This window comes from Atractosteus spatula, chromosome 27 (genome assembly GCF_055471065.1).
Source record: "Atractosteus spatula isolate fAtrSpa1 chromosome 27, fAtrSpa1.hap1, whole genome shotgun sequence".
In the NCBI taxonomy this organism is placed as follows: Eukaryota; Metazoa; Chordata; class Actinopteri; order Semionotiformes; family Lepisosteidae; genus Atractosteus; species Atractosteus spatula.
In genome coordinates, this window is record NC_142732.1 from 837,016 (window position 1) to 852,264 (window position 15,249).

General features: G+C 46.0%; 1 protein-coding gene across 1 annotated transcript in view; it reads right to left on the reverse strand.

Moving 5' to 3' along the window:
• Positions 1-661: 661 nt before the first annotated feature.
• Positions 662-15,249, reverse strand: part of cux1a (cut like homeobox 1a) — a 177,821-nt gene continuing 163,233 nt past the window's right edge. Inside the window, exons 15-23 of the mRNA XM_088906608.1 lie at positions 7,598-7,734; positions 6,851-6,917; positions 6,130-6,242; positions 5,012-5,128; positions 4,756-4,839; positions 4,571-4,627; positions 4,117-4,197; positions 3,309-3,373; positions 662-3,084 (exon numbers count right to left, since the gene is read on the reverse strand). Of these exons, the coding sequence (XP_088762734.1) occupies positions 3,033-3,084; positions 3,309-3,373; positions 4,117-4,197; positions 4,571-4,627; positions 4,756-4,839; positions 5,012-5,128; positions 6,130-6,242; positions 6,851-6,917; positions 7,598-7,734 (773 nt within the window). The 3' untranslated portion in view covers positions 662-3,032. The remainder of the gene's footprint in view (positions 3,085-3,308; positions 3,374-4,116; positions 4,198-4,570; positions 4,628-4,755; positions 4,840-5,011; positions 5,129-6,129; positions 6,243-6,850; positions 6,918-7,597; positions 7,735-15,249) is intronic.

Below are 15,249 nucleotides of genomic sequence, written 5' to 3' on the forward strand. Positions count from 1 at the left end.
ATGTTTCTTGTTTTGCTGCCCAACTGGGTAGTTCAAGCAGCAGGCAGAGAGCCATCTCTTTACTAATTAATTGCAAAGGACCACTCGCCTTTAAAAGGAGGCAATGAATAATTTAGGGACCCTCAGAATTCTCTTGAGTCCCATCCAAGGAGCTTTTACACTGCACTCTCAGAGAGCAGAGTCTCGCTGAGGGGCTGTGGGTGGAGGCGGAGGTCGCAGAGGTCATGGGGTTCAGGAAGCACAGGGCCATTAGGGTGGGGCACCCTGGAAACAATCACCTCCTGTGGACTCAAGGCCTGGGAGGATTTCAAGATGGTCATTAAAACACTACTGTAAATATCACCTGCTACACCCTGTTCATTTTATGTCCCAACCAATCGCATGGAGTTCCTCTGACCATTAGAGGTTCCTCCATCCTCTCAGAGACCTGCTGGCTGCACTATCTGGGCTCTCTGAATTGTCCCCCTGTGCTTGTGCGTGGCCTGCGAGGGACTGGGGTCCTGCTCAAGGTCCTGTATCTGCCAGGTGCGGCTCTGACTCACCGAGACCCCCCTGCAGGAAGAGTCGACTAGGGGTGAACATCAGATATATTTCTGTTCATCAGTCAAGGGAGCAACTCAATAACGTCATAACACAACTGCAACAAATCAGGACACAAGGCTGGATGCTCAGCAATTATATTGCATACAGAAGGAATTCAAAGTGACAGCTGCAAACAAGAAAAGCCTAGTAACAGGGGTGAGAATCAGTTCAACTCCATGAGCATACTGATACATCATGGGCCAAGCTGAAGCCAAAGAGATAGTGCTGTAGAACAGTATCCTCTACTGCACTGCATCCAGGATTTTAACTGCAAGAAATGACAGCTTTCTGCAGGAACTGCATTGGAAACAGTTCATTTTGACCCCTGTTGTAGATCTACATTAATTACAGTTTATTACAGATTTGAGCTTTTAATATATTCTACATGCATAAAGATCTATTCAAAAGCAAGCATATTTTTCCCAAGTATTAACACACACAAACACACATGGACACAAGGTGATATGAGAGCTTTTCAGTGACACCAATTATCTTCCTAGCGCCTTCGTTATATGCAGAAACCAATCACTAATGAGCAGAATTATAGATTGAGCAATCATAAATAAATTATAGACAGATCATTAATGAACAGTCTGAGGACTGATCTTTTTATATCAAGGCATAAGTATCAGAATAGAAGGTGTCACAACTTTTAGGGGGAGGCAAGATTTTTTTTGGTTATTGCCAATTCTTGGACTATATTATAACAGCCTGATTCAGAATAGCCAGTTATTTAACAGCTCAGCGTGATGAACACGCTCTCTTCCTGGAGCAGCAGTTAAGCTTGTCTCTACTTCGAGACCTCAGCAGAATTTTGTGTCTCCTCTGCTCTGGACAGCACCATCCGAAAACCAGGGCAGAAATGACAGAGGGCTTTAATTTCACACTTCTTTCTTACTGTCGTGACCTAGTACATGCTTTATCTGCTTCATTAAAACAAAATAATAAGGGATCTACTGACACACAAGGAAACTCTCATTCACTGTTAACTACTCAGGCTTTAGGAGTTCAGGAGATCCCACCTGGGAATGGGATCAGACCTGGATGACCACGTTGTTGAAATTGCGTGTGCAGTGTTCTCCGTGCTCTCCCAGCATGCATGTGTGTGTGTTTGTGTGTGCATGACCCACAAATGAAACCCTGTGTCCCTTTCTGTCCTTCACTCCGCGTCCTTGGTATTGGACTGCAGCGGCTCTCTGGCGGCAGGATCTTCGGGAGAGCCAGACCCACCCCCACCCGAGCGCACTGCGCAGGCCCTGCTCTCACACAGCCCTGGCCTGTCACATTGAGCAGGGGGCACTGGTGGTCTTTGTGGCTGCTCCACTGCACTGTTTATGCTTGATGTTTTGCTGCAGATATATTGCTATAACTTCAGGTCCAGAGGTTCATTTTAATACAGCAAAGCTCATAAAGTTGCTGCAAAGTTAAGTGGGGCTCTAGCGCTAAGTGAAGAGAAGCTCCTCTTCCCATCAGCCACGTTCCCTGCGCCAGAGTGCCCGCGCAGCCCCCCGGTCTAAACCATGGTAAGAAGACAGAAAGAGACAAGACCCTGAAGCCCAACAAAAACCCCTGCTGGTGGGTTCAAGGTGCTACTCTAACCCAGACAAACCGGCTCACCACCTCTTCTCTACCTGTCAAGCTAATTAAATCAAAACATTGTTGAGAAAACCACAAACCAGCCTAAAGAACATGCTAAAACAAAAGCAATCAGACTGTGGTCCCTTATGTTACGGAGACTGGTCCCTCACTGTAAGCACCCTGGCAGAGCCTATCCGCAAGTACTGAGCCTGGGTCAGAAGAGGACAAGACAAGTGACCTCTGAACTACCATTACATCACAGTGAGCTCATTTGTCTTGAATGCATGTTATTGTTTTTTTTGCCCAATGCTGTGCTCCTTGGCTCTGGCCTGAGCGAGCTGGGAACACTCCCAGTGCATCTGTCACAGGAGCTGCCTGTCTATGAACAGACACCAGTGGGGGGCGCTGTCTCTCCCAGGCAGGGTAGGCATGCACAGGAAAGATATAAACAGAATGCTGCACTGCAGAGCAGAATTGCAATAAAACTGTACTACACTGTACTGATTCTGAACTGCATAATATTACAAGAAGAAAACTACTGATAAATATTGTAACTATTGGGATGATTGTGATAATACTTTTAACAAGTGCTGAATATAACAAATGACTCTGAATCATCTTAACTGTATTAGTTTTCTGTGACCTCTTTAATGCTCTGGGGACCAGCTCTGTAACAAGGCATTGACCACTAAAGTGAAAAGAATCCACTGTCTTAGAGAGAAAAAATTATGAGGAAATTGACTTAATACAGATGCGCTTTCCATAGAATGCTCTAGCATGCAAACCGCCCCCTCTAGTGGAGAAAAGCTGCTACTGCAGGAGGCATGGCGTGTGCACGTGGGAGGAGCTCCTGCACCAGCTGGGCAGTGACATCACTGCCACATCTCCCCGTTCTCGTGGAAACGGTGCAGGTGGTCAGAGAACCTGGGAAAATGGAGACTGTTGTGAGAGAAAGCACACTGAGAGACACACACAACACCTCCTCACCCACTGAGACAGACGCACACACAACGCTGCCTCACCCACTGGGACACACACACACAATGGCCACATCACTGTAGAGCTTCACAGCACAATAGTTACCATCAAGTCTGGTCGTGTTCGAAACTGGAATTAAATCTTTTCAAAAATGAGTAAAACAGACTCACTTCTTTGCACAGTAGGCGCTGCAGTCTCTCCCAATGCTCTCACTCCATGCGGTTTTATACAGCACCTGTGAAGAGCACAGATGACAAGAGATTAAAATAGAGGAGAGGAGGCAATTCAGCACACTAGCTTGCTTGGCTTTCAGCAGCTGACTGAACCTAGGATCTATAGCTTGTTCCACACTCCTACCACTGTTTGTGTACAGAAAATGCCTCCTACGCTCAGGTTTAATACCACTTCCATGTAGTTTCCACCTGTGGTCTCTGTTTCATGCATCACTGTTGAAGCCAACAGATTTTAAGTACTGCCTTTGAGGATTTTTGATTTCTTGACTCAGGTCCCCTTGTAGTTTACGTCTGTTCTGGACTAAAATTAGAGCCTTTAAGAGCAGGACATTCCTTTAAGCCTGCATCTGATCACTCTTCCTCTGGAGTGAATTTCAGCAACATTTTTGTGCATGCTGGTGCACACTGTTTTCAATGAGGCCTGACTAGTTACACATCAAGGACTGGCACACAGTGTGGAGAATAAAACTTCTAAAGAAAGCAGTACAAATGTGGTCCAAAAACTTCTAAACCCGCTACAGAAGGAAACGCAGAGATTGGTGCTGATGACCTACATGCTGAGTCTAATCAAACAGCAAAGATACCAGCTGTTCTGTTGTCTTTTCCCTGATTTATGAAGTGCTCTTGTGGGAAGACCACCATCAGTTGTGCAGTGGTCATGACATTTCTCACGCTAAACACCACGGCACTGAAAGTCTCTGCTTCAGCGCGGCCGGCGCCGACGCTCTCGGGCGGGAAGACTCACCAGGAAGACCAGGCAGTGCAGGAAGACGGTGTAGAAGAAGGCGATGGTGCGGGCCGTCTTGCTCGACAGAATCGCCCGTCCCTGGAACACACAGCCCCGCATCAGGCAGCGCGGACGACAGAATCACTGCACCACCCTCCCAGCCCGTCTCCACCCCCCCAAAGAGCCAGTACTGGTGTCAGAGCTCACAGCACAGGGGCACACAGTGCACAGGAGATGCACTCCGAAACTGGAGTCAAATGTATTTCAGTCTATGAAAAAAGGCCAAGGTGCTACAGTAATACATAAAAACAGGACTGAAGAAGCTGTAGTAAAATATCAGGATGTATACAACTCTAGTTCTATGACTCCAGAATCTGTAGTTTCTCTTTAGCACAGCATGAGTCCAGGAACACTAGAGGTGAACACAGGAAAGAGAAGGTTCCCCAGCATGCTCCAGCACAGGAGGACTCACCAGGCCCAGAGTGGCCTTGTCCCAGGGGCTGAGGCTCAGGTACCGGCGCTGGCGCTCCTGTCAGACACACAGACAAGCAGCGTTAACCAAATCCATCTGATCGAGCCCCAGTCATCCCGAGAGTCGCGGCAAGGTTTTTGGGAGACCCGTGGGGCAGACATCGCTACATCTGTCTGCAGCCTCACCCTCTTGCTGAAGGAGGAGAAGGGGTCCAGCCTCTCTTCATACTGAGAGGAGTAGCGCATCACCGTGTCATCGCTGGCGCCAGCCTGGAGGAGAGGGCAGAAGCTCTGTCACACTTCACAGCACTAGAACACACTGTGCTTAAAACACAATCACAGCACTAAAACACAACTGTGTTCAAACACAACCCTAAGCAGCATCCTTGAGCAGAGTTTCCGGGAGGAAGATCTGATCGGACGCTGTTTGTGTCTGACGCACCCTTCCTGGGTAGCTCTGCAGGAACTTGATCTTCTCGTACAGCTTGATGTTGTCGGCGCGCAGGCTGTCCAGTTCTGTCTGCAGGGCGTGCAGGGTCTGCTGCAGGGTGCGGCTCTCCTAGACACAGGAAGAAGACAGGAAGAAAGAGACATGACAAATGGCCCCTAGTTATAAAGCAGTATTCCGCAGTATTTATATAGATCTCACTTTGGTGCAAAATGAAAATCAGACAAATCTGATCATGTCTTTGTTCTTTTCAAATAGAAGATCAGTCTTATACATACTGATTACATTACGCATAAGGCTGAGAAATAATTTCAGCTGGGACACACACAAAACAAACAACACAACCTCGCTCGCTGACATGCACAAACACAACACAAACAACCCTACTTGACATACAAACACAACACAAGTTGGAATGCTACTGTGCACTAAAAAGACTAAACACACCGACTGAGCGTCTGACCAGGGTAAGAAAAAAATAGACTGGAACAAAGTACAGGCTCAGTGACCACAGCCTGGCCATACGAAGTGGACAACACAGGCAATAAAGAGCACAGGCATTGTGGAGCGACTCCATAGGATCTGGGCTCCTTTCTCTAATGTTTTGAAAAAGACTGAGGTTTGTACAGATTGTTTTACACATCCAAACATTCTGTGGTGACTTTCATCATAGATTTAGATTTTTCTCAATCCAAAAAGAAAACCGTAAGAGGGCATAAGCAAGTTTGACCTGCTTTTTCTTTGTCATGCTGATATACGTTTATGTTTCCTAGCTTTTGTTAGGCATCTTAAAATTTTCAAAATGCCCAATATCCTTCTGGGGAAGGGGGGGGGGGATTCAACAGAGCTGCAGCCCAGTGTATGACCTCCCGTCCCAGCCTGAGAAGCAGACAAGAGAGCCTCTTGATTAAGAATATCTGGGTGATGAAAATGTTTCAGAAATATAATCACGAGAGGAGCGTGCATATGTAAGAGAGAGAAAGAGGGAAAGGGCAGGAGTCGTGATAGAAAAGGAACAGGCAGTGGAAAGGAGAGGAGAGAGTTCAGGTGCCGGAACTGGGCTGGGAACCTAGCAGAGAGTGGGGCGGCTCTGTGTCAGGCCTCACACTCACCGCCTCCAGCTCCTGGTTCCGGGTGCGGAACCTCTCTCTCTGGCTGGAGATGATGGACAGGAGGGAGTCCATCTGGCCCTGGGGCAGCTCAGCCTGGGGAAGAACCCCCACACCTGCACAGAGGACACAGGGCATCACTGAAGGGCTGGACACTCGCCCACATTCAACTTTCTGAGCCAGCTGCTTCCCAAACCTGTCGCTAGATCCGCCCAGCATCGTCGTGTTCATGACATAACCAGACCTGAGCTCTCACATCTGCACTACTGTGCCTTATACAGCACACCTGCTGCACCACTGTACCTTATACAGCACCAATGTTACTGCACTACTGTATTTTTTAGAGCACATGCACACTTTAAAGCACAGCATACTACACTGAACTGGGACTGACTGTATTAAATCCTGCGCCAGTGAAGGCTGGGTGGGGGAAAACCAGAAGATAAAGTTGGTGAAACCAGTGTCTTCTGGATTCACTAGAATACATTTCAGCGTTCTCTGCACCCATAACACCATGAGATGTAAAGGTCTTACACTGCTAAAACTGTGTGTCCAAGCAGGGCCTGAGCCTGGTACACACTCTGTTAGCCCACACGGGGAGCTGAAGGTTCATGACTTTTGCTTCAGTGATGTAACCCTGAGGAGTGTACAGCCAGTGATGAAGACTGCAGTCAAAACTGAAATGGGGCCTGTCTTTTAGCACTTTCTGTACTCTTCTCTTTACCTGAGAAGAGAGCAGTGGCCTCCTTGATCGGTTCAGGAATTCTCTCCAGGTGACTGAAATCTGCCCCCTGAAAGGAAACACAATATTTCACCTTTACAGCTCTGCTGGTCCTGAAGGGAATGTCACACACAGACAGGTAAAGGGAACCCCACATTATTAGCTTGGAATGCAGAAGATTACAATATGTGGGGACAGTTGAGTTATTCTAAAAACTAGTGAAGGACATTGACCAATAAAAATTAAAATAGGGAGACCCTTTTCCTAGATCAGCTAGCTCAAACATCAGTGGTCACTCACATCCTTGAGTACAACTGGTAAGACACTGGGTGACTTGGGATACTGTTTTCTGGCTTTTAATTTACTCACTTTTGGACACCCTGTATATGTGCTGCCTTTCCAAGCAGAATATGTTTAAACTGTGGCCACCAGTTTCCCGTCTATACTCTTCCATTTTACTTCTCTTAAACTGTCTCATTCCTTTACTCTGCTTTCTGGAAACTGCAAACTTTTGCTTTGGACTCAAGGTGTACAGATTCAAAATAGACTTCAAAGCTACACAACCTTATGATCACAATTCCCCACTGTTTCCCTCTCCTCTGTCATACTCTGTCCTGTTTGAACAGACTGGATCTATTGAAGCACTTCATCTTGCAGGTGCTCTGACAAACTGGGCAAGAGACCAGTCATTCACCATTTCAGTGCCCGCTCCTGACACCCCTACAGGTCTTTCCCAGGCTAGATACCCACCTCCGCGTCTGGCCGCTGCAGTGTGGACATGGACTGGACAGTGCTGAGGTCACGCTCCAGCTTCAGGATTAACTCCTTTTGCTCCGCGCTGGTGTGCACCGCCTCGGAGAACTCCAGCTGCAGCTCAGCGTAGCGGCCTGTCAACACACAGGGGCCCCCACACAGAGGAGACTGCCATGACGTCAGTGCATCACCACCTTCACCACAGCTACTGCTGCTGAAGGGGGGAATGACACATCTGCTTCACGCCTGGGTGAAAAGGCCATTTAGGCAGAAATGCAGCACAAAGGCACTTGGTTTGTTTTTATTCTTCGCTATCGACAGCTGAAAAACAAAATTAAAGTCAGTATGATTTTCCATAAGTGACACAGAGGTCCCTTAAGGTTTTTTGGGATGCACACCCTGATGCACAGTGTCTGTTTCTAGAGAATGAATCAGGACTTTGCGGAGACCTGCACAGACCAAAGAAAGCCTAAACTAGAAACCTTCACATCAAAAATGATGGAAATTACTGGTGAAGTGAAGCAGGAAAGTCATATGGGGAGACTTGCGTTATGCAATATGGTCAAAGCAAGGAGAAGATGTTACAGGAGAATGCAGTACACGCAGGGCGACTCATAAGCTGCAGGGACTGTCACCCCGTGTGAGACTACTTCAAGTAGGACAAAGTTAGGAGATGAGCGCATGGATCAGGATCTACTTAAATTTCAGTTACTAATTTGTGCCGTACTTACCTCAGGTAATGAACGAAAATGTATTGCTGTACAGGTGATGCTGCCACCGAGAGAGAATGCTTTTGCAAAACACACTAATGGGCAGCTAAATGGAAGACCAAACAAGACCTAAGGAAGCACCGCTCCCACCCAGTGTGTTTTAGGCAATGGCAATATGTCCCCAGTGGAGTCATGTTAAAGATCCTGTCCTTTCCTTGGTTCTGATCCGGACATCACGCCTTGACACTGCTGAGCGGCACCAGACTGCTGCAATGTCAACCACAGCTGATGGGCTGCAAGCCCTGACTACCCTGTGTTGGCTACAGAGAAATACTGGCAAAAGATGCACATCCGGCCAGCTTTTTTTCAGCTGAATCGCTGTAGAACAAGCGGAAAAACATTGCAATAATGCACTAACAAACCCCACCAATTTTTCAGTAATGAAATAGCTCAGACCGGGCACAGTGATCTCTGGGCTAGCAGTCTGTGCTCTGAGCACAGGGCTTTACTAAGACCTGCTCTGCAGCTCTCCTCTGTCAGCATCTTGAGAAAAGAGCACTGGGCTGAAAAGGAAGGTGGGGATTAAGCTCTCTGTGCAAGTGAGCAACATCTATGAATGGCACTTATCCTTGGGTACATGCTGTGCACCCCTGAGGCCTGGCACAGTGTATTCACAGGGAAAAAGGACAGTCTGGTGATTTTGTTTTCATTCGCCTACGTCAGCTGATTTTGTTAATCCTGTGGCATTAAGAAAAACATGCATTATTTTTTTCAGAGCAAAGACATTATCTCCAGAATGAGACATGTTTGTTTTTCTGTAGAACTTTGCATAAAATAACCAGGCAAGACGGTAACTGGTATATTAACATGAACACAACAACTGAAACATACATACAATATGTCACAAATTCTTAAGAACCTGCTTTCAAATCAGTTTTTCTCTTTTCTAGAGTACGTCAGGAACGCACCCTAAAAAGTCTTTATGAGACAGGATCATATCATGTGATACACAACCCTGATGCACAGCATCTGTTGATTCCTTCTACAGACCCCAAACCAGTACTGGGACATCTTAAGCAAAACCCTGTGTCTCATCTCTTCTGGAAACTTTCAATAAACACACCACACGCCAGCTTTGTGTTTGTATAAAAGATATTTACTTCAATTATCACACCTAGGGTGCTAGTGAATAATAATAATAACAATAATAATAATAACAATAATAATAATACATTGTGTGAGTTTCATACAGTGATATTGCTTCTCCATATTGTATAGGGACTGTCTTACAGTGCTGAGAACACACTACATGACTTAACACGTTTAAAAAAAACACAAAACAATCAAACAAACAAAAAAAAAAGGTTCTGGACAAAAAGAGAAGGTATTCTGTTGACAGAGGGGACACCTTCTCCATCGCCAGCAACCACACTGCCTCTTCCCAAATTCTTGGGGGTCGGGTGAACCGGATCGGGCGGCCGCGAGTGGCGATCGGCAGCCCGCGGAGCTGCACCCGGAAGCTCGCAGGAGAACGGGAGCAACGGACAACAGTGGACCCACGAGGGTCGCAGGGTCTTCTGGGTAAACGTCCGCCTGAGCTCTGAGCGACAATCGAGCTGCTTGTCCGCTGACAGACTGAACTTCATGTGTTTGTTTCTAAGCGAAAGGAAACACCAGCAGAACCCTTCACGACTACGACCCTCAAGGACGTCAGCTGACCCAACACACCGCTTAAACTCAGAAGAATTATTTTTAAAAGCCTGAAATCGCCCAGAATCTTTATTCATCTGCAACCCCCCCCCCCCCTCCCCCCACCTCATCAATCTTCTCCTTCGTGGTGAAGCGTTTCTGCTTTAACTGTCAAAAGACACTCTTTTTGGTTGACTGGATTTCTGTAACAGGGTAGAAGAAAACTTCAATGTGAAGTTTGGAACCCAAACTCAAGAGCTTCACTTAAGAGAAAAAAAGAGAAAAATAAAAAAATTGCACGAAACCTAAACCCTATTGTAGCCACTGCTGTACAACGGAGGTCTCCAAGCCCTGTGTAAGAATTAGCAGGAACAAGTGAACAACTTCTCTGTTGGAAAACAAAAGCTCTTGGATGGTGGAAAAATTGTTTTTTGGTATAAAATCTTGATCTGCCATAATTCATCAAATTAACAAGCAATAATCACTGGTTTTAGTTCTGTAAATTATGCAGAAACATCACCCACTTAAAACTGTTTTTTCCTACACAGCAATGGTCATTGACGCTTCAGAAAAGAAAGATCCGGTATAATGGTGGATTCAATTTGAGAGTAAGCGGTTAAAGTTGGCATTTTGTGCATCAGAAGTTTTATACAAGATGCCAATTGTACACAAAGGCTGGAGACCTCTGGCACTTAGAAACGTTGTGAGCGTAGCCCCTTTGTTCCCCATCGCTGATAAAAGTAGTGTCCCTGTTTCTAAGTCATCAGATGAAAAAAGTTTTCTTGTAGAAAAAAGACGGCTTATAAATCTGGTATTAGTAAAGTGAGGAGCCGCACAGACGGCAATGAAGTTAGCTCGTTACAAATCGAAGTCAACGCAAAATCTGTGTAACAATTTCTACAAAGGCCCTAAGACTTTCCAGTAAGAACAGGACTGCAAGAAAGCCAAGTATCAAATAAATAAACAGCTTGTGCCGACGAAGGCGGTAATGTGCGAGCTCTCACGAGCTGAGAAGACCAGCCCGACCCCGGCGCACAGACTCGCACGAGCTCTCTCCTGAAGCTGGCGCGACGCTCTGAGCGCAAGGCGCGAGCCACTGAGCTTATCAAAAAAAGAGTTATTCAGTGAATAAAATCACTTAAGGAACGGGTTGCGTGGCTACACGAAGAGAGACCAAAAAACAATACGTGTCACGTGTTGGAAAGAGGCCAGCAGAATCCCTGCGGACTACAAAACAGCACTTCATCGGGTACAAGTAGCAGCAGCAGCAAGGCACTCTGGGAGCTGTAGTCTTATGAAGCACACCCATACACAAAGTGTATTCTCCGAGCTGCAGAATGCCGAGAGGACTCTGGGGGGCGAAGCAACAGGCAAGTGGTAAAAGAGGTAATGAACTCAGCCTCCACTGACATACGAAGAAAAGCACTTCTCGATTTTAAAATGCTAAGAAGTTAAAATTGCAGATTATTCTGGAGTTAAGATGTTACCGGTTCAGAACAAGAGCGGGGCCTGGAAGAAGCTGTGCTTCTTGCTCTCAAGTAGTGGTTCTTTGCACCTGGGCGCAGCTGTGTCTGGGTAATCACACCCACCATGAAACAACTTCAGCAAATTAGACCCATTCTCAAAACGTATCCTGTTTTTTAAACAGCTGCAGCTTTCAATCCGACCATAAAATGTTGAAAGTCACGTGACAGCTGTCACCCTTTTGGAGTGGCAGACTCCATCGTGTCTGATTGTAGACCAAATCTGAGTCATCAGGCACTCGGCCGCCGTGAAATCCAGAGGACCCACAGGAATGAGCACTCTGGTCACGGCGGCTTCCACGGCGAACGAGAACGGCTCCCGCTCTCATGAGGGACAATCCTGGCAGGATTTCGAATTTGTCAGGCATTGACATCACAGAGGTGGGGACTGGGTTCAGAACCTGGACATGTCCCTGCTGCTGTTGCCTCATTCCCACAGCACTGCTGAGCAGCTGCACGCTGTGTGGATCCGATTCCGCAGGACAGCTCAACAACCCAGGACTTCCTGCAGCAGTGACTATACTGTACTATATACAGGGAATATTCAGATCTGTCAAAAGAAGAAGAGGACAAAGGCAAAGGGCTTTTCCACACACACACACACGGGGGGAAAACAAAGCTTTTAAAACAAAACTAGACTTGAGTTTATTGCGTTGTGATGGCTGACCACCAGGCATTTACTTTCCCTGATCTACTGTACACGCAACTACCTTCCGTCTCCCATCGGCCCCTTGAACCCGTAAGGAGAGGCAGCTTTACAGATAAGCGAGTCGGACTCTGCAGCGATCCTGAACCCGGCGCAGAGCCGGACCTGCAGAGCGAGAGCACCGGGCCCTGCCGAACTGCCTGCGCTCCCGCGGTTCCTGCGGTTCTAATCGAACAGAACAGCTCGGAATACAAGAACTTCCGAGACCAAGACCCCGGCCTCCAGGAAGGCAGGCCGCAGAGTGGTAATCTCTCATCAGAGCACGCAGGTCAGGGAAACCGCTCGCTTTGCGCAGAGACAGCAGAGGGGACTGACCAGACCAGACAGGTCAACAATGAACGTCCTGCAAATCAAATCATTTCTCCAGAGTCAACTTTGCCAAATAAACACGCTCCCTCCTCTGTGATTCTAAAATGAATCTACAACAAGAGCTCACAACAACTGCAAAAAATCTATTCCCAGGGGCGAACTGGGAACCCTAGTTTGATACTAGGATAAGGTTTTAAATTTCTGGGTCATTATATCAAACAAATAGACAGAAACATACAGGAAACGTCAACATGAGACGTGTATCTAAGGAATACAAAAAGAATGGAAAGCTAGAATAATGCTGTGATACAGATTAATGCCTGTTATAAAGACGCTGAAAACCATGGGAGAACATGGGTTTAAAAACAGTCGAAGGAAAGACATGGAATTCATTTTCCAATTTACTGAATTTCAAGCTTCTAATATCTTTAAATGAAAATGCATCCTGTAAGAACTGACTTCACTGTTTCTCCAGAACAGCTGACTGATGTTTTTCAGTCTTGATGTGGAGAACAGAAGATGCTCTCCAACAATCCCACAGAAATGCTTCAAGACTTCAAGAGAAAACACAAACCCGTAGAAACATCGAAGAATTAGAACAAACTCTTTATCAAGGATATATTTATCTGTACAATTTTAAGTGACACTGTATAGAATCTCTATAGTAATCTGACTCATTTCTGTAGAAAAATACTTGCAAAGGGCAAAATCCTGAACTTTATCCAAAAGACGCCTATAGATTATATATAGTAAATAGTATAAGATCTGTCCAGAGGATAACATTTACTTCTGAATGCACTCCATATATAAATGCAGAGAAAACTGTGATATTTATAAACTGACGGCTTTATTTTGAAAATGTCTAAAACAAACAATGCCCTTTGTATAAACCAGTGTTACTCTGGGCGCACGCTTCTGCTTTCTACAGTAGCTCCCCGATTTTCAAATGACTTTAATTATGACCCACTGCATAAATACCTCCTACACACGAGTGCACACCTAAAACAGGGACCAATACAGTGAAAAACTTGCCAACATAACAACAAAAATATATAATCTCATACAAAGACAGAAGAAGATGTCACCTGTACCAATCCCAGCGGTACTCTAGACCTCATACAACACGAACAGCACAAAACGCTCATCTTGATTAAGAGGTGGGCACGTTGATATGCTTTGCGTGTGTTCTACCTTACAGCGCGCGTAAAAACAACTCTTCTTGCTTTACTAGATGAGCAAAGGTGATTTGGTCCTTGCATATCGTAAGTGTATAAAAGGATAGCTGCAGTTCTGCCTCGAGCAGCTTGCCGATTCCTTCAAGGTGTCGGAACGCAGTGGTGACCCCTGTCTCTGGACAGGAGGGCTGAGAGCCCAGCGCGTTGACAGCAAGATGTGTGTCAAGTCCTCCTGAAGCAGCAGCTCAGCTGCTTATACCCCAGGTATGCAAAGCAGAAAGAAGCAGACTTTCTGGCACTCACTGAAAGAGGCGCGCATGTGTAGTAGTCTTGTTTCCCCGAACTGGTGGAGGTAAGGCGGATTGAAAAGCAATCGCCATTTCCAAATGGACAGGGGAGAAAAATTGGGGATGGAGGGATAATTCCTGGCGCATGAGGTTGCCTCCTCAGCACACACTGTTGCTTATGCCGTATGAAAAAACTTCAGTAGCGATTTCTGACCATCAGCGAGAGTAAATGTTGCCGAGACAACTATCCCAAACAGCATGTAACTCATTCCAGTACAGCTCTCGGGAGCTTGACGAGGCGGGTCCTGTTTGTCTACAGAGAGGTGCCAGCTGGAACAAGAGTCACTTAGGACTAGAAAAGAAGGCTGTAAAGTGTCCCTTCTGATCTACTTAAAATCTCAAATGGATTATCAACACAGAGAGAACACACAACTCATTTTCTCCACCATTACCCGGGTTAAAAATGCAACAAGATGTTCATAAGAATGATTTGAAGCAAATGGATTTGTAAGGACTGGGTAGTGGTACAGCACAGTACCACAGACTGGTGGACCAGGACACATTGTCAATTAATGAGAATGGATTTGCAGTAACTTAAAACAGTACAGTACTTTAAAGTTAAATGAAATGCCCTTACTTTTGAACACAAGATTTTAAGTTAAACAATAATCTTTCGACTGAAGGGAAAAGGCTGTTATGTTCTTTGTCATCACATATCCCTGAATCAGTGATCAGAACTGTAAATACACCCTTCAGTACAATCGAAAGCGAACCCAACAACTCTCTACAACGCACTGCACAACACGGAGACTAATCACTTCTGAGTAAATTAATAACAGCAATAACCAGAAAGGTCAGTGCTGATGGATACAAGACTGACAACCTTTATTTCTTTTATATTCCCTGTCTACATTAGCATCATGAAAACGTTCTTAGCAGTGAGTGTGAACACACCTGTTGTGCCAAAAGATCAATGTTTGGGATCATTGTGTAAGGGCAAAGAACGTCACTCAAGAGTCCTTAAGAGTCTGCTAAGAAACTTTTGAGGTACAGCCTTCTTTTCTGTTTAGGCAACCCTGTCCTAAAGGCAGGCCTGGAAATCCACGATCATCTGAAAACCTACCCCAACCTCAGGATTCCCAAGCTTCACACACAGACACAGCTGTTCAACTGCTCTTTGAGATCAGACCCACCAGCCCAGCTTCCAGCCACATGGGAGCTTGCAGTCTATCACTACAGGGGCCATAGCA